Source organism: Pantherophis guttatus, chromosome 1 (genome assembly GCF_059756535.1).
Source record: "Pantherophis guttatus breed Tessera chromosome 1, ASM5975653v1, whole genome shotgun sequence".
Classification (NCBI taxonomy): Eukaryota; Metazoa; Chordata; class Lepidosauria; order Squamata; family Colubridae; genus Pantherophis; species Pantherophis guttatus.
The window spans coordinates 168,823,616-168,847,686 of NC_142063.1; the positions used below are offsets into that span (position 1 = coordinate 168,823,616).

Sequence of the window (24,071 nt, forward strand, 5' to 3'; positions counted from 1 at the left end):
CATGAAATGATGGAGCAAAGCTACCAATCCAAGGTTTTACAAAAGATTCAGGAAATATATGGAGATATATAGAGTAAGTCAATAAACTAACCAAAAGCAGATTTCAGATTTCCAAATATTTTGGAAATATTTAAGATTAACCTTGCAAAGCAGCAGCTAAAATAAAGCAAAACAAATGTATTTTATTACAATAGCATTTTATGGTTTTTTTAATGCCTCTAAAAAAAAATTCCCAACCTACTAATAGAATGCACTGTTGTAGAAAACTCCCACGTGGTTCAAATTGCAGTAGTACAGAGTGTTCTATCTCCTTACCCCACTTTTCCTTAACGGCTCTCAAGACTAGAAGAAAATGCTTTGTGTACAGTATTATATTGGCTATTACATTGCAAGTATTTGTAGCAGCCCACAATAGAGGTCCAGTATGTTGTGTTGTATCTTATCGAGCAAGTTAAATATGCAGTCTAGAATGTCGACTGTAATAATGATGTTTTATTTCATACTAAACGATCACATGATTAAATAATTTTTCATGTTCCTTTCTTATTTAGATTCCAAGAGACAAGCCTGGGACCTACATACCTTGGGCTATCCAAGTTGATTAATCTTCTACTCAGTTGTTTTTCAATGAAGTTGTGATTTCCTTACCACATAACGTTATACATAGCTCTTCAGAAATATATCATAAGGTTTTCAATTGGACATACATTCCAAATAAATGTTTATAGGACTGCATCCTTCATTGTCTGTCAAGACAATAATATTGGAACCATGTTTAGGATACTGTTGGCCAAACTTGTTCTGTTTGATCTTTAGAATCATTTTCCAACCATTTATGATCAAATTTGGTGCACCTGACACATTCCAGCATGAGAGTAAAGCTGTAAGAGAGAACTTCATCTGAATGAAACCAGCAGAAACAAATAATCTTAGCAGCATCTCCCTCTCTCTCTGATATAGTCATTTGGTATTGCTTCTGATTTAAGGAACAGATTGTAACCGCTAAATGAGATGTAAAGAAAGATATTTTACACATCTTTTCATTTTTCTTCCTTTTTATTATTGTAAGGCACCTAGAGTAGCTCTAGAGTATTTGCCTCGATAGATGGCAAATAAATTTAATTTCAATTTAACAAATAAAATTAATTTACCTACAGATGTATAATACCGTATTATAATAAATATTATCTGTGTGGTAACAATGCTATAAATATTTTAATGCTATTAACTGTTGCTTATGAGATGTATACCTCATCTCATCAATTGAATGAGTTGCTATAATTGTGAAGGGCTCTAACTGTTCAGGATAAGGTAGTCAACAATAGATTAAAACAGTACAGCTTCTGTGGGAAAAGGAAACACAGAAATGAATGTAAGAAACATATTACTGTGTACAATTTTATCTTGTGGGCAACTACGGTAAACTTATCAAGGACATCACATGCTAGAAATGAAAAGCGGCCATCAACATAATTATTGATGCAAGCAAGGCACTGGTGATTTCCAGTGGTATATTGGTCTGCAAGAAACCTGGTTAATTTCAACATAAATGTGACACTGGTAAAAAAGCACTTGAAAAATAGCTGCATATGCTTTAAAATGTTATATATTAAACATGTTCCTCTTATCTGTCTGCATGAACACATATACTATGTGGGATTTTAGTGAAGTATCACATGTGTGCATTCTTTAATGAATAAAGATTGAATAACATGCCACGTTTGACATCCTTTTATTAGAAATACTGCCGTAATCTAATGGTAATTCTCATAATTTAGGGTCTTTTAAGAACCAATTCCCACATTGCAATACTGGGATTGTTATAAAACCTTTATGTTCAGTCTCAGCACCATTCCCACTGCACTAGAGAGATGACATTACTATGAAAAGGACAAATCCATTCTGATATATTGAACAATGATCTTCACTTCCAGCCGTGAAAGCTTACTATTAATAGTTAAGCAATGAGGTTTTAATTCCAAATCACATGAAAGGTTAACATTATGGAATAATCCCAATTTGAAAATTCAGGGGAGATGTTTAACTAAAATATTTCTACACAAGGGATCAATACTTTCATAAAACATGATTGTTTTAAACAGTCGTTCCCAACGTGGGGACCACGCCCTAAAGGGGGGCAATTTGATTTTTAATGGGGGCAATTTGAACTTTGTTTAAACCAAGTTAGCGGCCTTTTAGGCTTCCTCTGCGTGAGCAGAGTTCACTTTTTGAGTAAAGTAAGAATTATATGTCACGGGGGGGGGGGGCATCAGGATTTTAGAGATGCTTAGGTGGGGCATGGCCAAAAAAAGGTTGGGAACCACTGCTTTAAAGGCTTTAAGACATTGTAAGTTGACTATGACTTCTCTACATTTACTTGGCAATATATATAATTGAAACATCTGCTAACCAAGAAATATGGTCTGCACACACCAGTAATTTTGGGGTGCAGGAGCAAAAAACCACCAGTAAAAAAAATTACCGGTAAGTTCTAGAATTTGTCATCTCATAAAGAGTTTTGGCTTTTTCAAGCTGAGGACAAAGCAGAGGATAATTTTATGCAGATGGAAATGTATCTCCTGGTGTTAAGAAAAAGATGCTTATCTTTGAAAAGTCTGCTCTAACAATAGGAAGAGGAAGCATATGTTTCTACATGGTCTACATTTAATGTTAAATTTAAGGATTGCATTTATATTATCAATAGTAACCATATGGATGTTTCCTTTTTCCTGTTAATTAGGTAGACTCTTTAGTCACATTCTAAACTCAATTTTTTTCCTTTCACCATATGACCATCATTTATCTTTTTTTTCTTTGTGCTGTAATTTGTTTTTTAAATGTCCCTTTTAAAAATAAATAAATAAAAGTCCCCGCCAGCACACATGTGAAATTAGATCAACGATTGTACAGTTTTATTGTAAACCAGCCATACCAACTCACTTGAAACCATGTTTTTTTGGGAGACCTAATTGAGATATTGAGTGCAGGCAAAGATGGTAGGTCAGGAATACAAGTTATATCAGCAAAAGAAAGATGACAGTGAAATTCAGTTCTTCAGTGTTAATGTGAACAGAGTTGGCATCTCAAAAAAGAATTTTTGGCTATTTATCTGTAAAAACTACATATATTAAAAGTTACATCATTATCTTCTGTGTTGTAAGGTTACTTAAAATAGGATTGCCTTATTTTTGTTAGAAAAATCTAGATGGCCCCACTAAGGACCCCATGGATTTGGGTTTTTTATCGACATGATAGCCCTAGCTTGTAAGGGGGGTACTTTATTGCAAAACTTGAAACATTTAAAGCAGGGATAAATATTTGCTGCTTTTGTTGTTTCTAACATTTGCTCCCTCTGCCATAAAGAGTTAAGCTGTCAAATTGACACAGTAGCTATCTGCTGTTTTTTTGATGTTGAAAGACTGATGTGCCATTTTTGACTCTTTAATTTTTTCTATAGTGCAGTTTAAGTCAAAAGTAGATGAACGGCCTAACACCACATATAGAATCACAGAATTTGAATCCCGATCATAACTTGACACTTCCCCCCCTTGTTAATAAGAACTTTGTTAATGTTTTATTAGTAATGATTTGTGCCCCTGCATGAAGACGTCTACAGCTATGTAGCCACATATACTGCTAAATTTACTTCCGAGTATGAGGTTTGGAAGGGAGCAAGGTATACAAAAAAAAATCCACATTGCAGCATCCTTACAGCATTTATTAGAATATGGTCATTGTGGGTTTGCAGAGTGGATCTCAACTTTTATAGACTTGAGGGACCCTACCCATTTCTTGCCAGGACAGCCTTGCAACTAAGATGCTATTTATTCCCTATATAGCTCTCTTCTTCGCAGGAAATTTATGAACGGGTCGTTTTTCCTGAGAAGGCAAGGCAGATCTCAGCCGATGAAAAGAGCAGCTCGATCCTTTTCTCACAGGGCGGCTGGTTCAGATAACCTCCAGGGAGGATGCAGGGAGGCCCCGAAGGACAGACTGGACTCTCAGTTACGTCCAGGTTGTTCTTAGATCGCCTTACCCAACCAGGCGCTTTCCAATATAGACCGGCCACGTCGGCTGGGAACTGTGTCCGCCGACGCTTTTGTAGAAAATTGGATTTCTTACAGTCAGATTCACACAGTAGTATCGGACGAGATACCGGGAGACAGTGAGTTCTGCTTCCGCCTGAGGCACAAAGCGAGCTGGGTGACCTTGGGCCAGTCCTCCCCCCCCCTTCCCCCCACAGTCCTAGGAAGAAAGAACGAACAAGCCACTCCCGAAACCTTGCCAAGAAAACTGCAGGGACTTGTCAGGGGAAAACAAATAACAACGGCAGATCTGCTGTAGGCCTCTCCTTGTCCTTTCCCATGGCGGGAAAGTAACAAATCAGGCGCGGCTTTTGATAGCGCTTGGATAGCATCTCCCCGCCATAAGTGACGCAGGCACGAAGGGTTGTTGTTGTTTTTTTCCTTTCCCTCCGGGAGGTGGGGCTTTCTCCGTAAGTTCTCGCGTCATCTCTGCTTCTCGCGAGAGGTTGAGGGGGAGGAGACTGAAGATACTACTGCCTCCAGCCACCTCTCCGTCCTCCTCGCGTCGTTGGTAAAGCTCGTGCTCCTTGGACGTTCCTTTCCTGCCTTAAAAGTCGGTGAGGCTCGAGACGGGGTGGGGAGGCGGGCGTGGGGAACGTTCGGAACGCGCGCCTGGATAGTAACGGCCGGGCTGGTCGGCCCTCTTTCCCTCCCCCTCCCCCACGTCCTCTGGCGCGGCCTGGCCTGACCTGTCGGGTAACAAAGCGGCGGCCTCTGTTGGTTGGTGACGCCGCCGCTGCCGCCGTCGCGGGACAGATAGGGAGAGAGAGAGAGAGAGAGACCCGAGGCGGCGGCGGCAGCGGCGGCGGCGGTGGTGGCCGGGAGGAACAAGCGGGACTCTAGCCTAGCCGTGGCGGTGCTTGTGAGAGACATCCCCCCTTCCCTCGGCCATCGCTTCCACCTCCTGCAGCAGCGGCCGCCTCCGCCCGGAGGGCTCGGTGGGTAGAACGAAGGGAAAGGAAAGAACGAGGGGGCGCTGTGAGAGACGAAAGGAGGGGGGGGAAAGAGTGCTCCCCCCCTTTTCTATCCTAGACAGCTACGTTAGGTAAAAAAAAGGAAAAGAAGAAGCGCCACATCATGTTCCCGGGCTGCTCTTTTGTGGTGCGGGCTGTAACGTAGTGAGAAGGAAGGTTGCCAGGTCTCCCGAGGCTCCCTGGGCGGACCTGGAGGAGGAGCCTGGTAGTAACTTGATCAGCGAAGGCGAGAAATATAAATATTTGTCTCTCCTTTAACCCGATTATTATTAACCTTTTTTCCCCTGGTGTATGTATGAGAGATGGCCCTCTAAATAGATTACTCTTTTTTTTTTTTAGTGATCGAGCTTTTTAGGATTACATTTTTTTCTTTAATAGACAAAAAAAAAAAAAAGAAAGGGGAAAATGAATACTGCATTTGGTACTACCCCCGCCCCCCAAAGAGTTGAGAATGGGCCTTATAAGAAAGGGCTTTGTTTCCCAAACTCTTTACTAGATGCTTAGTAAACTAGGATAAAGTATTAAAACGGACACACAGCACGCACGTGCGCACACACACATTTTATCCCCTTTTATAAGGGAAAAATGTTTTACCCATTTTTAGAATAGAATGGGAAATCATTCTGGTTTTGCTCTGTTCTACTATCATTTTGCTTTCTCAAGATTACCAAGAAGTAGCCCTGCTTCCTGATATAACATTATTTCATTTTTAAAGAGAAATACACTCCCTATTAGTATAGGCAGGCCACACAGGAGAAATGTTTAAATTTATCCGGTGGAACCAACATTGCCACCAGCAATGGAAATGGGACAGATAATTTCACTACCCTTTTTGCTGTCCTTTTCCCATCCATGTCTAAGGAATTTTAATTTGTAATTTTAACTCCACCCTAACTTGTGGAACTCTGAAGAAACATTTTGTTTCTTTTTGTATTTTTGCCTGCATGTGATTATCTCCGCTTCCTGATTTTGTGCTACTTATTAATGTTCAATATTTAGTGTATTATAGTTATGTATTTACATTAATGTAAATTGAGTTGAGGCTCTCCTTTTTACTTGTAGAAAGGAGATGTACTTTTTACAGGATATTCTGTGTTGCAGTCCTTCCTAATTAGATACTTTTTATATAGATTTAGCTTTCCAGAATTTGTATTGAGGATTATAGTCCTAATACATATGAATGGAATTAGAATTTCAATTTCTCAAAGACTGTTGTAGGTTATTAATAACTTTGCCTTACTATTACTGATTTTAGTGTAAATAATGACATCCAGCTTATCCTTGTTTTATGTGGATAGAGAGCATTGATAAAATCACAAAGACTGAGAGCCTTAGTATCAAAGCAAAACTTATCCCTTAATTAATTTGAGGGTTCGATTTGTGAAATTTGTTAAATTACTGGTTCACATGTTATTGAATTTGAATTTCCAGTATGATTTCAATTGTGATTTTGGGTTCCTGCAATTATGTCACAGCTTTGAAATTGGGACAGCTGTAGGTAGAAATAGTCTGAAAAGAGAGAAGGGAATTTCATACAAAATATATTCCTAGATGGATAAAGTTTGATTCATCCATCAGGTTGAGTCATCAAAGATTTTTTTGGATTGTAGTGGGTGTGAACAGTGTTACCTGTTAAGAAAAGCTTGCGTTGTAGTATTAATTAGTTTAACAGCATTTATTCACTGCCTGTCAGTCTTAAACAGCAATTTACATATTGATAGAAAATAATTATTCCCTACTTTCCTATTGATTAATTGATTGGTTCGATTTATATGCCGCTCTTCTCCAGAGACTCAGGGCGGCTTACAATGCGTTAAGCAATAGCCTTCATACTTTTGTATATACCTGCTTAGTAGGGCTTTTGGCCCCCCCTAAGTGGTGTTCTTTTTTATACAAAGTCAGTTTATTGCCCCCACAATCCAGGTCCTCATTTTACCTACCTCGAAAGGATATTTTTATAATCTAAAAATATTGTATACAGAAGGAAAATAGGATTTACAGGCAAAATGACAGCAAGGGAACGTTTCAAAATTTCTCTAATATTTAATCAGGTGGAATACAGATAATCCCATAATCTAGTGACCAAATGCTCCTACTAGTCTTCACGAGAAAAATAGCAACTTTTGCCTGTTGCAATTACCCAACTCATAGCATTTGTGTAATGGTATCACCAGGTATGTTTTCACCATTCTGTCCTCATAGTGATAGAGTCCTCTTCATTAGTTACAGCAACAGTGACAGAAGGCGGCAGTGCCTTGTTTCTGTTTGTTCCTATTCCTACTGATAACACTTGTAATAATAGAATTAATTAGAACAGGCTGAACTAGAACAGTTTATAATAGAGAAGTGAATTTTAAAACATCTTCCTAGGTCCGTGATGGCGAACCTATGGCACGCGTGCCACAGGTGGCACACGTAGCCATATCAGTGGGCATGTGAGTTCAGCTCCGGCGCCAGCTGATTTTCTGCCCTTCTGGGTCCACCAGAAGTAGGGAAACTGGTTGTTTCCTGCCTCCAGAGGACCTCAGGGGTGGTGGGGAAGGTCCATTTTTCTCTCTCCCCAGACTCTTAGAAAGGCTCTGGAGGCTGGAGACAGCAAAAAATGGGACTTCTGGTCCCACCGGAAGTTGGCAAACGGGCTGTTTTCGGCCTCCAGGCAGGTGGGGAAGGCCATTTTCACCCTCCCCAGACTCCTAGAAAGGCTCTGGAGGCTGGGGACAGCAAAAGCAGGCCCACCGTTCCATTGCATGCTAGGAGCAGGAGGGCACACGCCCTTGCACGGGACAGGGCGCATAGAATTATGGGTGTGGGTATACCACCACCCCCGCTCCTGGCACGCGATAGCAAAAAGGTTAGCCATCACTATCCTAGGTGATGGCTCAGTGAAGGAGACTTGAGGAAACTGTCTTAAGACAGGGCAGTTAAGAAGCATACTTGGTCTTAGACTATTCAATCTCACAATAGAAAAGATACCGCTGCTTTGTACAAGTAAGCCTTCCAAGACAAGAGACAAACTGACTATCAAGATATCTTTACAGACTCTTCTTAATCAGAAACCTACCAATGCAAAGAATGCCGTTTAATTCCTGCTGTGAACATTGCAGTTCTCCGAAAAGTAACATAAAGAAAAACAGTTGCCTTTCCCCCTCAGTTGTAGTAGGAATGAGATCTTCCTAATGTTCTTTATAAATGCAATAGGAATTAACTTGAGATAAGATTACATGTGATTGTTTTTGTTATGCAATAATAAGCCACAGTGGTAACTATGTATTATATAAATCACTATTTTGCAGTTAACAAACTTGTTTCTGATTAATGTTCCAGTTTTAAATATAAATATGTGGTTTAGGACTCATTTTTAATGGCATTACAGACATGAGAATGGGAAAAACCTGTGTACTCTGATGAGTTTAGGAAGTAAATGTCTTGACCAAAATCTTCCTAAATCCTTAAGGATTACTTTCTTAACCAATATATCTTCAATTTGTTGCTTATCACAGGGTGTCTTTTATGAATAATCAAAAGCAGCAAAAGCCAACGCTATCAGGCCAGCGTTTTAAAACTAGGAAAAGAGGTAAGTGTAATCATATGCCTATTTAATCAATTTGTTTTTATCAATTACAAATTACCACATCACTAATAATTGATTTGTGATATGTACTTTTGATGGTTTTATTAGTGAATTTTTAAAAATCTTATTCAAGACCTATTGAAAACATGTTTACATAGCGATAACCATAGAATCAACATCTCTGATTTTTTTTCCTTATTACTGATTATTGAAATAATTATTAATATATTCCATCTAAAATCTTAACATTCATGAATCGGGTCCTGATTCCTATTCCTAGTCACTGATTTTTAATCAGTCTGACAATTGTATTTTATGTATTAAGTTCACACAAGACTGTTGAGTTAATAGAATCTGTATTTGAGGAAATGTGCAGTTTTACTTCTTCAAAAAAGTTGATTGCTAATAAACAGATTGATTGGGCAATCTGAGGAAAGGTTTAGCTAGAGCAGAGCTGTCAAATTTGCAGTCTGCGGGCTGGATGCATCACGGGCTGGCCATACCCACACCCGGTTTAGAAGCGGGAAAAAGTCCCAATACGTCAATGAGAATACACCGTAACAACGCAAGTTTGACACCCCTGAGCTAGGGTCATACTGTATTTCATTTTATGCTGCAAGTACATATAGTCCTTGATTTATGACCACAATGGAGCTCCAGATTTCTGTTGCTATGCAAGGCAATTAACCGTTGCACCCCATTTATGACCTTTTTCACACAGTGAATCATTGCAGTTGTTAAGTGAATCTTGCAGTTAAGTAAATCTGGCTTCCTCCATGGACTTTGCTTGTTGGAAGCTGGCTGGGAAGGTCACAAATAATGATCATATGAGCCACAGTGCAACTTTTCATTTTATTTAGCATATGGCAAATGCAAGGACTTTTGGGGTTCAAATGTTAATGTCCAGTCCACCTAGTCACTCAAGGACAGAGTGGTCTATGTTGAAAAAAATCAGTCATTGGGCCAACAGTGCAGCTATCATAAATAGATGCTAGTTGCCCGAGTTTTGATCACATGACCATGGGGATGCTGCAACAGTTTTAAGTGTGAAAACTTATCATAAACCACATTTTTCAGCACTTTTCAGACTGAATGGTTACCAAACAAATGGTTGAAAGCTGAGGACCATCTGTAGTAATAAAGCATACTATTTAATTTTATCATATAGGAAACTGCTGTGAGAGAGAGATTGGGCTCTGGAATAAGAGAACAACCCTGATTTTTATCATACTTGAAAGAAATACAGACCCTCTCTTTACATGGCATCATGTTTATGAAGGAAAACCATTTCTGATTTTGTCTTAATTTTTCTCTAGATTACTTAGCTTTGAATTTACAAATGTAACACTGATGTGTTAAAAGGTATTTCTCTTCAATAATACAGGTGAAACTCAAAAAATTAGAATATCATGCAAAAGTTCATTTATTTCAGTAATGCAACTTAAAAGGTGAAACTAATATATGAGATAGACTCATTATATGCAAAGTGAGATAGTTCAAGCCTTGATTTGTCATAATTTTGATGATTATGGCTTACAGCTCATGAAATTCACAATCTCAGAAAATTAGAATATTGTGAAAAGATTCAATATTCTAGGCTCAAAGCGTCCCACTCTAATCAGCTAAGTAAGCCATAACACCTGCAAAGGGTTCCTGAACCTTTAAATGGTCTCTCAGTCTGGTTCAGTAGGAATCACAATCATGAGAAAGACTGTTGACCTGACAGTTGTGCAGAAAACCATCATTGACACCCTCCATAAGGAGGGAAAGCTCTCAAACGGTAATTGCAAAAGAAGTTGGATGTTCCCAAAGTGCTGTATCAAAACACATTAATAGAAAGTTATGTGGAAGGGAAAAGTGTGGAAGAAAAAGGTGCACAAAGGTGCGGATGACCGCAACCTGGAGAGGATTGTCAGGAAAAGGCCATTCAAAAGTGTTGGGGACTTTCACAAGGAGTGGATTGAGGCTGGAGTCAGTGCATCAAGAGCCACCACACACAGACGGATCCTGGACATGGGCTTCATATGTCGTATTCCTCTTGTCAAGCCGCTCCTGTACAACAAACAACATCAGAAGTGTCTTACCTGGGCTAAAGAAAAAAAGAACTGGTCTGTTGCTCAATGGTCCAAAGTCCTCTTTTCTGATGAGAGCAACTTTTGCATCTCATTTGGAAACCAAGGACCCAGAGTCTGGAGGAAGAATGGAGAGGCACACACTGCAAGATGCTTGAAGTCCAGTGTGAAGTTTCCACAGTCTGTGTTGATTTGGGGAGCCATGTCATCTGCTGGTGTTGTTCCACTGTGCTTCATTAAGTCCAGGGTCAACGCAGCCGTCTACCTGGAGATTTTGGAGCACTTCATGCTTCCTTCCGCAGACAAGCTTTATGGGGATGCTGACTTCATTTTCCAGCAGGACTTGGCACCTGCCCACACTGCCAAAAGTACCAAAACCTGGTTCAGTGACCATGGGATTACTGTGCTTGATTGGCCAGCAAACTCGCCTGACCTGAACCCCATAGAGAATCTATGGGGCATTGCCAAGAGAAAGATGAGAGACATGAGACCGAACAATGCAGAAGAGCTGAAGGCCGCTATTGAAGCATCCTGGTCTTCCATAACACCTCAGCAGTGCCACAGGCTGATAGCACCCATGCCACGCCGCATTGAGGCAGTAATTGATGCAAAAGGGGCCCAAACCAAGTATTGAGTACATATGCATGCTTATACATTTCAGAGGTCCGATATTGTTCTATGTACAATCCTTGTTTTTTTTGATTTCATGTAATATTCTAATTTTCTGAGATTGTGAATTTGGGGTTTTCATGAGCTGTAAGCCATAATCATCAAAATTATGACAAATCAAGGCTTGAACTATCTCGCTTTGCATGTAATGAGTCTTATCTCATATATTAGTTTCACCTTTTAAGTTGCATTACTGAAATAAATGAACTTTTGTACGATATTCTAATTTTTTGAGTTTCACCTGTATAGTTTTTGGGTACATTGTCTCAGAATAACCCCACTGAATTCAACAGAGAGTACTTATGTATTACTTTATTACTTTATGTATTACTTTGAATCAACTATTTAGCAACTGAAAAGTTTGCATAGAACTTTAAATTCTTTAGCCAACCTGTTTGAATTTAATGGGATCCTTAACTTTCCTTTTGGCTAATCTGATTCTCAGCATGAAATGAATAACTCCAATTATCCTGATATTCTTTTCAGATACATTCACAGTATTACTTTTTATTGCAGATGAAAAAGAGAGGTTTGACCCCACTCAGTTTCAGGACTGTATTATTCAAGGTTTAAATGAAACTGGCAGTGATTTGGAAGGAGTAGCAAAATTCCTTGATGCTTCTGGAGCAAAACTTGATTATCGCCGCTATGCAGAGACACTCTTTGACATTCTGGTGGCTGGTGGAATGCTGGGCAAGTATCTTTATTTTGTTCAAAAATTTTATTAATTTAACAAAACATAAAATACAAAAATATAAAGAAAGATGAAGATAAAATAGGGGAAGAAAGGGGGAAAAGAAAAGTGTAGGGTAGATGGGAAAAAGAAAAAAAAGCAAGTATCTTTATTGACTGTTCAGTTTATGATCACATGGATGCATTATGAAAACAGTCTAATTTTTTTTAGAATTGCTTGGACACCTATATAATTTGAAAGTGATTGTAGCATTCAAAGCAAAATATAGAATAGAGGCAATGTATACTGCAGTGTGATCATTTTAACATATCTTTTGGAAGAAAAATCATGGCTCAAATTGGATCTGAACATAGTTGGCTTTCAGTATTCTCCAAAAATACTGTAAGATATGAATTAGGTTCATTTGTCTACCTATTCAATTCCTAGAAAATTGAATTTCATTTGCAATAAATCAGATGTAATATGGATTGTTTAAACTTTGACTTTTTCAGCAAAGATGATCTTGTAGACCAAAACAACTTTAGTTACAGTTGTTTTTTTATAATTGAAATAATTTTTATTTATAACAGCCCCAGGTGGTACCCTGGCAGATGACATGATGCACACAGATGTCTGTGTATTTGCTGCACAAGAAGACCTAGAAACAATGCAAGCATTTGCTCAGGTTTGTGTGTTTTCTTTTATTATTTTATTGATCCTACCTTTCTATAGTATGATACATTGATATATAAAACTATATAAATGACTGTTAATTGAGCATTTTATTTCTTAATCCTGATCATTTTAATTTATTTTTATCCCACTTTTATTATTTTTATAAATAACTATTATAATTATAATTAAGTCAAGGCAATGAACACACTTTTTTCATCTCCTATTTTCCCCACCAGAATAACCCTGTGAGGTGAGTTTAGCTGAGAGAATGACTAGTTCAAAGTCACCCTGCCAGCTTTCAAGGCAGAACTAGAACTCACACTCTCCTGATTTCCAGCCTGTTGCTTTAACCATCTCACCAAACTTGCTCTCTATCTGTTTTATAGGTCTTTAACAAGCTGATCAGGCGATACAAATACCTGGAAAAAGGCTTTGAGGATGAAGTTAAAAAGGTAGTCAATGAAAACTAGATTTTTATCTTATCTTGCCAAAAAATGGATTTTATTATATATAAGTAGTACTAGACTGTCTGCTTCTGCTGGTCATTTTCTAGCTGGGAAAAAGTTTCATCCACTGTATAACAATTTTAGTGCATGTGTACATATTGAGAGAAAGTAATTACAAATGTCTTTTGAGCAGTGTAATGTGGAAAAGTGATGGTCCTTTGATGACTGCCACAAAAAATCCTTTTAATACTGTAGTATGGCTTCGGTATATCATTTGTTTCAAAATGTTTGTTACTGTATTTCCTCTTGCAGTTGCTGCTCTTCTTGAAAGGTTTTTCAGAGTCTGAGCGGAACAAACTGGCCATGCTGACGGGTATTCTTCTGGCCAATGGGACACTTAATGCATCAATTCTCAACAGCCTGTATAATGAGAATCTTGTTAAAGAAGGTAATTACAGAAATCTTGCCTATGATGCAGCTTCTTCCATAGAAGAAGCAACACCCTCACTTATTGTTCACATGCTATTTTCATAGTACAGGTAGTCCTTTGTCTTATGACCAGTTACTTAGCTTAGGTTCCAATGGAGCCCTCAAAGGTATTTATGACTGGCTCTGATGGATTATTCCCCACTGAAATGACCACATTTCAGGCATTCAGCAACTGGCCCACATTTATGGTCATTTTGCAGTGTCTTGTGGTCATGTGACCAAATTTATGGCATTTTTGTGGACAATCAGCATTTATTTCCAGTTTTTGCAAAAAAAAAATCTCCATAGCAATGGACTTACTTTCTCAACTGCGGATTCACTTAATCATGGTGATTTGCTTAGTGAGTATCAGAAAAAAGGTAAAATTGAGTCGATCACGTGATGACCTGATTTACGACCATCATGACTTATGATCATAATGGGCAGCCTTTATTACAGAAACACGTCGAGGATTAATTCTGTGTTCATAAATATTGTGGATTCAGTTTAAAACTAAAATTGCTTCTAAAATTTAAACATAAACTACTGATATATGACGAGCAAAAATAATATTAAATAGCATTTGAGGCCAAGGAAGATTGTATTTGTCACCATAGAAATTTGTTGAGTCCCATTGTGTTACATAGTATTATGTAACTGTTGAACCCCTCTCTAAGGGAGGTGGGCAGTTCAAAAAAGTGAAGAATAAATAAATCATACTTTTCTAATGATTTTAAGATCTTCAGCTCCTGCAGGCAGCACGTCTTTCAGTAATAGGGCAGCAAAAACTGTTGAAAATATTGCTGAGTATAATCCTGATGTTAACATTATTGAGACTCACTTTTGACACTTTCCTGTTGGAAAGTCTATTGTAAGTTATAGTGTATGAAAAGGAGGTTCTATAATCTAAATGTATTATTGGCTAGATAAAACTTGGAAAGCCTATAGAAGGAAAGGATCATGCCCATTCCCACTGTGAAGTCTTAAAAAGTAATTGTGCGATTTTCTGTGCAGGTGTTTCAGCAGCCTTTGCAGTAAAATTGTTCAAATCATGGATAAATGAAAAAGATATCAATGCAGTTGCTGCTAGCCTTCGTAAAGTCAATATGGATAATAGGCTGATGGTAAGTGGTAGAGTTTTATAGTCAAAGTGAAACATCTGTTACTCAAGCAGAGAGTAGAGTATTGGTATACACCAAGAACATTGTTTTTAGCTTACAGGGGTTCCCTTTCCACTACTCGGTAACTGTTCTGGATACATAGATTCATGCCTGAAGCATATCTAATAGTTTAATTCACTATTGCATATTTTTTTTTTAAAAAAAATCATCTGAATTCGGTATCTTTATTATAATTCACTCTAGTTTGGCATTTGGGTATATTTGGTAAATCTTGATTTGAATTCAGTGTTTTAAAACAAATGTTGACATAGTATGATCCTCAGGGGAACCTGATAGGAAAATGTATGGTAATAAAAACTAAGATATATGACTCCTCATCTCTACCTTCTCAGCAGATAAGAAAGTTAATATTATTTTGAGTATTTCTATGCATCAAACAAGGATGAATCTTTTTGTAAGCACTTTCATGTATAGTTCCTTAATATTTGCAAAAAAATCATATGTTTCAGGAGCTCTTTCCAGCCAACAAGCAAAGTCTTGAACACTTTACAAAATACTTCACTGATGCAGGATTGAAGGAACTTTCTGAATATGTTCGGAACCAACAGTGCATAGGGGCTCGTAAAGAATTACAGAAAGAACTTCAAGAGCAGATGTCACGAGGAGATACCTTTAAGGATGTAAGTATGTTAGCTGGCAAGCATAGATGAATTCTGTAAGAACTTAATGGAATACCAGAATTATGGAAATAGCGTTTTTAACTGAGTCCCTAATGGTACATATTAGGTATAATAGGACAATAATAGTTTTGTTAAATTAAATTTGGTAAGTTAAATTAAGATTCATGAAATATCTTATTTAACTTCTTCAGTGTAAAACATTGTGCTTTATTGAAAAATGCTAAGAAAAAGCTAGCTAGCATTGACCGATCTCAGAAGTTAAGTTAATGACTTGGTTAATCGTTGGACAAAGATCTAGAAATCCTGGGGCTGTTAGTTAGACTGAAAAATTGAAGATATATTCTGAAAGAATTGAACACATATCCTGAAAGAAGGTAATGGCAAACTACTTTCAGAAAACTGGATGGATATAGTCACAGGGATTTGTGGACAGCTCCAGGGGATCTTTTTACCTTTTAAGATCACTGTAGGTATAATTATCTTGAAGACATTTACTTCTGAAACTTAAAGAAAGAATAGTTCATTATAAGTATTTATATGCATATACAAATATGCATACAAATATGCATATAATTGTACAGGTGTCCTTGACGTAATAACTATTTGTTTAGTGACCGTTTGAAGTTAAAACAGTGGTGAAAAAAGTGATTTATGACTGGTTTTCACATTTATGACTCTTGCAGCATCCCCATGATCACATGATCAAAATTTAGGCACTTAGCAACTGGCACGTATTCATGATAGTTGCAGTGCCTGGGTCATGTGATCATTTGTAATGGTCCTAGCCATTTTCCAGCAAGCAAAGTCCATAAATTGCTTAATGACTACGTGATTCATTTAAAAGCTGCAGTGATTCATTTAACAACAGTGGCAAAAAAGATTGTAAAATGGTATGTAACTCACTTAGCAACCGACTTCCTTAGCAATTAAAAGCAATTTTTTGAAATCAAATCGAAAGCATTCCATTGCTCTTTTGGCTATTGTTAACAGAATTTAATTAATTAATTAATTAATTAATTAATTTTTATACCGCCCCCTCTCCCGAAGGACTCGGGGCGGTGAACAGCCAAAATTAAAAAACATACAATATAAACATTAAAATACTGTAAAAACCAAATTACATTTATATTGGCTTCCCCCAATTTAAAACCCCTTACCCATAAAATTCAGCAATTAAAAGATTTTTAACCCAGCCCGGCTTGCTGAAATAAAAAAGACTTCAGAGCCCGGCGGAAGGTCCGGAGGTCCGGGACCGTGGGGATAGCTCATTCCAGAGGGCGGGTGCCCCCACAGAGAAGGCTCTTCCCCAGGGGGTCGCCAGCTGACATTGCCTGACCGACGGCACCCTGAGGAGGCCCTCTCTGTGGGAGCATATTGGCCGGTGGGAGGTTATCGGTGGCAGAAGGTGGTCTCGTAAATAACCGGGCCTTAAGCCATGGAGCGCTTTGAAGATGAGAACCAATACCTTGAAGCATTCTGCACCAGTTGGAGCCTCCGAGTGCTCCTCAAGGGGAGCCCCATGTAGAGAGCGTTGCAGTAGTCCAGGCGGGAAGTGACAAGGGCATGAGTGACCGTGCATAAGGAGTCCCGATCCAGAAAGGGGCTCAACTGGCGTATCAGGCGAACCTGATAGAAAGCCCCCCTGGCCACGGCCGTCATATGCTCTTCTAAAGACAGCCGTGCATCCAGGAGGACACCCAAGTTACGCGCCCTCTCCGTGGGGGCCAATGTCTCGCCCCCAATAGTCAGCAATGGCACCAGCTGGCTATATCGGGATGCCAGTAACCACAGCCACTCAGTCTTGGAGGGGTTGAGTCAGAGCCTGTTCCTCCCCATCCAGACCCGCACAGCCTCCAGGCACTGGGACATCACTTCAAGGGCATCGTTGGGGTGGTCTGGGGTGGAGATGTACAGCTGGTTGTCATCAACGTACAGATGGCACTGCACCCCAAAACCACGGATGATCTCGCCCAGCGGCTTCACATAAATGTTGAACAGGAGAGGCGAGAGAACCGACCCTTGTGGCACCCCACAAATCAGGTGCTTGAGGTCGACCTCTGCCCCCCAGCCAACACGAACTGCGACCGGTCGGATAGATAGGAGGAGAACCACCATAAAACAGTGCCTCCCACTCCCAACCCCTCCAACTGGCACAGCATGATACCTTGGTCGATGGTATCAAAAGCCGCTGAGAAGTCTAATAGGACCAGAACAGAGGAACAACCCCTGTCCCGAGCCCTCCAGAGATCATCGACCAATGCGACCAATGCCGTTTCCGTGGTGTACCCGGGCCTGAAGCCGGACTGGAACGGATCTAGATAGACGGTTTCATCCAGGTACTGCGGGAACTGTCGAGCCACCACACTCTCAACAACCTTCGCCAGAAAGCGAAGGTTGGAAACTGGACGATAGTTTGCCAAAACAGCTGGGTCCAGAGAAGGCTTCTTGAGGAGGGGCCTCACCACTGCCTCTTTCAAGGCGGGAGGCAAGAAACCCTCACTGAAGGAAGCATTTATAATCCTCCGGAGCCAGCCTCGTGTAACCTCCCGGGTAGCCAGCACCAACCAGGAGGGACACGGGTCCAATAAATATGTGATTGCGTTCAACCTCCCCAGCATCCTGTCCACGTCCTCGGGGGTCACAGGGTCAAACTCATCCCAGATAACATTCTCAAGACACACCTCGGACAACCCGCCTGTACCCACCCAGTCAGAGTCCAAGCCTTCCCAAATTTGAGCGACTTTATCGTGCAGATAATGCGCAAAATCCTCAGCACGTCCTTGCAAGAGGTCTTCCCGCGCTCCCAGATGGAGAAGGGAGCGGGTCACCCTAAACAAGGCAGCTGGGCGATTATCTGCTGACGCGATAAGAGTGGAAAAGTAGTTACACTTCGCCGCTTTTATCGCCACTAAGTAGGTCTTGATATAAGAGTGTACGGTCAGATTCAGAATGACTAGCCCTCCAACTACTCTCTAGGCGTCTTTTCCGGCGCTTCATCCCCCTCAGCTCCTCGGAGAACCAAGGAGCTGGGCAGATTCGGCGCCGGGTCAGAGGCCGCAAATGCACGACCCGATCTAAAGCACCAGCGGCCGCCCTATCCCAGGCGGCCACCAGGTCTTCAGTCAAGTCGTGAGCCAGAGTCTCAGGAAATGGCCCAAGCTCCATTCGGAACCTGTCAGGATCCATCAGGCGCCTGGGGCGGAACCACCTGGTCGGTTCCACCTCCCTGCGGTGGGGTGCAGCAGTCAGAAAGTCAAGTCTAAGGCAGGAATGGTCTGACCATGACAAGGGTTCGATGACTATATCCCCTGTATCTAGGCCATTCAACCACTGACCAGAGACGAAAACCAAGTCCAGCGTGTTTCCCCCTGTGTGAGTGGGGCCCTGAATTAACTGGGTCAGGTCCATGGCCATCATGGAAGCCATGAACTCCCGAGCCACCTCAGACGCTTCACCGATGGACGGCAGGTTGAAATCCCCCATGACTAAAAGCCTGGGGGTATCAACCGCCACCCCGGCTATAACGTTGAGGAGCTCGGGCAGGGCCGCTGCCACGCAGCAAGGAGCCAGGTGCGCAACCAGCAGGCCCATCTGCCTCCCATGGCCCCACTTCACAAGGAGAGATTCACAGCCAGCTATCTGAGGTACAGTGGCCTCCCTAGGATCAAGACCTTCCTTTACAATAACCACCACCCCTCCACCCCTACCCTGGGCCCTCGGCTGATGAAATGCGCGGAAACACGGTGGGCACATTTCTACGAGGGGGACCCCCCCTCCTGGCCCAACCAGGTCAATGCCTCAGATCTAAGATTGCTGTCCACTCAATGTGTTCAGTTTTAATAATTCTTTTATGACAATGGAGGAAAGACATTTGACTATGCTTAACATTTAAAATTAATGTTCTGAACTTTCTACCTAACATCTAGCAATTATTCCCTACTGTTAACATGCCTTGAGCAGTGCAGAGAAATTTTGTTTCAGGAAAAAACACTCTTTCAGCCTTGAGTTTGATATTTCAGTGTGATGTTCAATAGCAATTTAAAATATGTTACGTGTTTTTTACATTAAGCATACTGCTAAATTTGCTTATGTTTGTTAAATAAAATTGTTATTCTGTCACACAGTTAAATTTGAATAAAGAATAATGACAAGCTCGCCATTTCAATATTTGTATGGTGAACCCAAAGTAAGGTCAAAACACTATCAGATTCCTCTGTCCCATTTCCATACTTTCAGGTGGCAGGTCAAAGAGGAAGCTATATGCAGATTTACTTGGACTTGAGTACAGTGGTTAGTGTTCAAGACCTTGCTTGACTTGGATTCTTGCATAGATTTGGTTAAAGTCCAGTTTGAGTTCATTATATCCAAATAAATGTCTGGACAAGGCTAATGTGCAAACCCTGGTTGCCTAGATCATACCATATGTCAAGGAAGAAATGAAGAAAAACAACATATCAGAGCAGACTGTAATTGGCATCATCTGGTCTAGTGTAATGAGCACTGTGGAATGGAACAAAAAAGAGGAGCTCGTCGCAGAACAAGCCATCAAGCACTTGAAGGTATAAATTCATTGATAGGATTATCGTTTAAATATTTTTTCAGTCTGTTGCAGATACCTATCATCCATCTATCTTTTTCAGGATGTTTTGTCTGTGGTTTTCCTGAAGTAAATTTTTTTCAGGGTAACCTTGTTTTAAAAAGTAGACTTAGTGCTATTAACAAACTACTCCAAAGATTCTAAGATATTGTATGTTTCTTGACAATATCATTTTTTCTTTATAAGAATAAGAAAAGGCATCTAAAGCAAACGTTAGTTTTTTTAATAACTATATTCTCCATGGCTAAGATGAAGCAAATGTTTAAATGCAAGTTAGGAAATTATTTATGACAAAGCCTCTCCTATCTTCTCAGCAATACAGCCCTCTTCTTGCTGCCTTTACAACCCAAGGTCAGTCTGAACTGACTCTGTTGCTAAAGATTCAAGAGTACTGTTACGACAACATCCATTTCATGAAAGCCTTCCCGAAAATAGTGGTGCTCTTCTACAAAGGTAATATATAACAAACCTGTCTCTTTTGAAAGCAGAGGAAGTTAACATATAATTCTTGGTTTCTTGTGTTAATAAGCCAGGCCTATATGCCAGAATATATTGAGAGCTTCTTATTCCAATAAAATCTTTTAAGTTTGTGGAAAGCTGTAGAGATTAAATAATTCATAAGCAGTACATCCTCTTTTATTGCAAGATAATTATCAGATATTTATGTTTTGCTCTAGGGATTAATGGCTCGCTTATTTGTACTAAGTATTGTTGCATGAACCAAAAACTCAGTCAGGGATTCTGTAAAATAAATAATAAAGTTTTATGAAAGTGACTTTTCCTTAGAGCACTTCCCCACAATTGTCCAATGCTCAAAGAATGCCTGTGTTTTACTCAAAGGATGCCAGCCTACATGCTGATTACTGTGCATTTCCCAGCAAAATGAAAATTTCCCCCCATATATATTCTGAATGAATCCAGAATTCTTGGGAGCAGATCTTCATTCCTAGGAATATTGTGTTGTGAAAAAAAAAAAGCACAGTTCTTTTATTTCTCCTTTTCCTAAAAACTATACCATGAGGTCACAAATCCTTTGGGGAAGATGGGGGGCTTCAGAAAAAGAGAATGACACTAGGCTTCCCTTTTGATGCAGCAAATGCCTCTGAAAGAAATTCTGCTATAATTATAAATATCCAATAAAAACAATTTGCTGGTGATAAAAATTTGGAGAAATTTAAATTGGTCTTAGAATCACTATAATAGGGTATAAAATCAGAATCATGTTAAGTATTCAAGCTGCTTCCCATATTATCTATAATTACAGCCCTCAGAGAAGTTATTTGGGGATAGTTACATAAAAAGTAGGTGGAATATCGTGGTGGTAGATCATAATTCAAATTAATGGCTCTAGAAATGGGCTTCTTGGACTGTATATGGAACAAGGCAAGCCATTTTATTTCCAGAAATGAAACAGCTTCAGAATATCCAAATTGCAACTTTTGATGAACAAACTAAAACATGGAGATCACTTAACTATTCATTCCATGCCCAGGATGGCAAGTTTTGCACACTGTTGTGCAGTGATTGAATGACTTTGGACTAACAGCATCTTTCTGAATGTTTGGAATGATTTGCAATGTGCAAAATAACATTCAGAGGTATTCTGAAGGAGAAAGTTGTGAAGCAATTAAAGCCACTTTTTGAGGATTGCAGAAAATAATGGGAATTGGAGTACACTGTTTAAGTGTGGAGGAGAAATGCCTACATTCGTTATAATTCATTCCAGTAGAGCTTCTTGAAGACCCAGCGGAAAATAAAAGCCCCTCCTGATTTAGCCATTGTTAAGATTCTTTTCCATCAGGTACCATAAGTTACTGTTGAAATTATAAGAATATTTTTCAGATGATTCATAAAACCATTATATTTTTAAGAGTATGGCACTTAACTTCCTTTGTTTCAACTGCATGAGGTTTGTTTTAGCAACTCTTATGAAGAGATCTCCTGAAGTTCATTTTAATGTATTGTGTTTCCCTGAAAATAAGACCCTGTCTTACATTTTTTTTGAACCCTGAAATAAGCGCTTGGTCTTACTGCCATGCACTCAAAAGCCCAATTGGGCTTATTATCAGGGGATGTCTTATTTTGGGGAAAACAGGGTAGAACTTGTGATAGTTGGTTATCTTTGGGGGAAGTGAGTCTTGAAGAAAATGACAGGGTTTTTTTTCCTTTCAAGGAGTCACATACTGGATTGCTGTAGAAAAAGTCTTGCCTGACCTAGAAGGCAAAGACATTAGTCCTCCCCATTCATTGTGGGATGTGTTGCCTGACAACCCTGTTGTTTTGCTTTCCACAGCTGAGGTACTCAGTGAAGAACCCATCCTCAAATGGTATAAAGATGCACACCTTGCCAAAGGAAAGAGTGTCTTTCTGGAACAAATGAAAAAGTTCGTAGAATGGCTCAAAAATGCAGAGGAAGGCAAGTAGTCCTACTCTTATTAAACTATTAATTACTAGATATCCTGAATATCGTACTCAAGCTGAAATATTTTGTTTGTCTTTCAGAATCGGAGTCTGAAACTGAAGAAGGTGACTAAATTGTCAAAATGTCAACAGTAAAGCAAACAGGAGCTGTAGATAAAGTGTCATGTTTTGTGTCCTTCTGATTCTTACATCCTACCTCCCTTTATCAAGCATGATATAAGGGCTCTCATAGCAAATTTGTTTCCGTTTTCTAGGGTCCTTAGAAAACACTGAAATTAGGTTTTTAAAACCATGTGTTAGTAGCTTACAGGAGCTCTAGATTTGATTCTAACATTGCATTAATCCTTTCAGTTACATTCTACCTCCTGTATTTTCTACTGTAACATAATTTAAGGCCTTCCACAACTTAAATTCATTTTATCCCTGGGTTTTCTATAAAGGTTTACAGTAGACATGGAAAATGAAATTTGTTATAAAATTCTGTTTGCAGATTAAACTACAAGTATCCAAAATCTACAAACCATATTTGTTTGATTTTGTTTGAAAGAACTAGACTAAGAATGAATTCTCCTACACCACTGCCTTTCCTCTCAGCTTCTTGGTTTTGATACTCTTGCACTTTTTAGACGGCCCTTAAAGTGTCTCTTCACGGATTAAGAGGTTTTTCTCAGTGGAGTAACAATATTCTTTGCTCTTAATAAAAACACAAATAATGTGAGATTAAATCTTGCAATTGAGTACTATGCAGAAATAATCTGCAGTGACCAGCTAAGAATGCTATGGCAAGGAGAAAATTTTTTTCTGACTTTTCTAGCTAAAAATTGATTTAATTCATAACACAGTTGCATTGTACAATAGGCAAATTGTACAATGGTTTAAATTGAATCTTTTAAAAATTCTAAATGGGTTATTTTGAGGTTGAAACTGTTTGATTCAGAGCATTTTGCTTGCTGCTAAATTTAACTACAGGTAGCTAGTTTGTATTTTAGGCTCAGACTCTAGCCTTTAGAATTTTTTTTTTTTTGTTTATATCTCCCAATTAACAAACTTGATACATTGCCCTCCCAATAACTTTTTTGTTGTGGAGCAGATATCCTTGTTACAAGTGGATGAGTAACCAGGGAGACATGGCACAAGCTCAGAGGGAAGTGGGGTACACAGGTGGGGAGCAGTTGCCTAAACAACTTCAACTTTGACTTTGCCTGTGGGAAGCTTTCAGGGGATGCTACAAACTACAATCTTGTGACTGCTGCAATAATTGTGAGTGCAAGCAGGGTGCCAAGGGCCCAGATCACAATCGCCTAATCATGCCAAGTTGCCAGGATGACTGAAACTTGTCCAGTGCTGTTGAAACTGGTTACTGAAGGAGTGTTCATTAATCAAGGATACCTTCACAGAATTAAATGGTAGTAAAGTTTTGTTTGACATTAAATTACCAAACTCTAGGTGACTCGTATCATGGGATATCTGTGATGTGTGTGTTAACAATGGGGAAATGGTGTGATCAAAATTGATTTCTCTTTATAGTTGTCTTTTACCTTGCCAGGCAATCAAAACCCATATACAAAAGGGGGCAAGGGGCTTCAGTGACTGTATTTGCCATTTTGACATTGTTAGCC

The 24,071-nt window shown here is 39.4% G+C and overlaps 2 protein-coding genes across 4 annotated transcripts in view; both read left to right on the forward strand.

Annotated features, from left to right (window-relative positions):
• Nucleotides 1-1,713, forward strand: part of AOX1 (aldehyde oxidase 1) — a 72,281-nt gene extending 70,568 nt beyond the window's left edge. Inside the window, exon 35 of the mRNA XM_034430468.3 lies at nt 552-1,713. Within this exon, the coding sequence (XP_034286359.2) occupies nt 552-605 (54 nt within the window). The 3' untranslated portion in view covers nt 606-1,713. The remainder of the gene's footprint in view (nt 1-551) is intronic.
• Nucleotides 1,714-4,521: 2,808 nt separating this feature from the next.
• On the forward strand, nt 4,522-22,972 carry BZW1 (basic leucine zipper and W2 domains 1). 3 transcript variants are annotated; one of them, XM_034430692.3, is made up of 12 exons: nt 4,522-5,023; nt 8,560-8,633; nt 11,888-12,064; nt 12,635-12,729; nt 13,106-13,171; nt 13,478-13,613; nt 14,648-14,757; nt 15,264-15,434; nt 19,847-19,993; nt 20,346-20,484; nt 22,325-22,447; nt 22,534-22,972. In XM_034430692.3, exons 2-12 carry the CDS (start codon nt 8,570-8,572, stop codon nt 22,563-22,565), a joined length of 1,260 nt encoding a protein of 419 aa, XP_034286583.1. In that variant the 5' UTR covers nt 4,522-5,023; nt 8,560-8,569; the 3' UTR covers nt 22,566-22,972. The 3 variants fall into 3 exon arrangements, with proteins under 3 accessions (XP_034286583.1, XP_034286567.1, XP_034286574.1); XM_034430676.3 differs by having other exon boundaries at nt 4,522-4,642; XM_034430683.3 differs by having other exon boundaries at nt 4,522-4,638.
• The last annotated feature ends 1,099 nt before the right edge of the window (nt 22,973-24,071 follow it).

Coding starts and splice junctions, on each gene's coding strand:
- BZW1 (XM_034430692.3), top strand. CDS start 8,570: ATGAATAATCAAAAGCAGCAAAAGCCAACGCTATCAGGCCAGCGTTTT. Junction 13,172..13,477: donor TTGAGGATGAAGTTAAAAAG/GTAGTCAATGAA, acceptor TTCCTCTTGCAG/TTGCTGCTCTTCTTGAAAGG. Junction 20,485..22,324: donor AGTGGTGCTCTTCTACAAAG/GTAATATATAAC, acceptor TGCTTTCCACAG/CTGAGGTACTCAGTGAAGAA.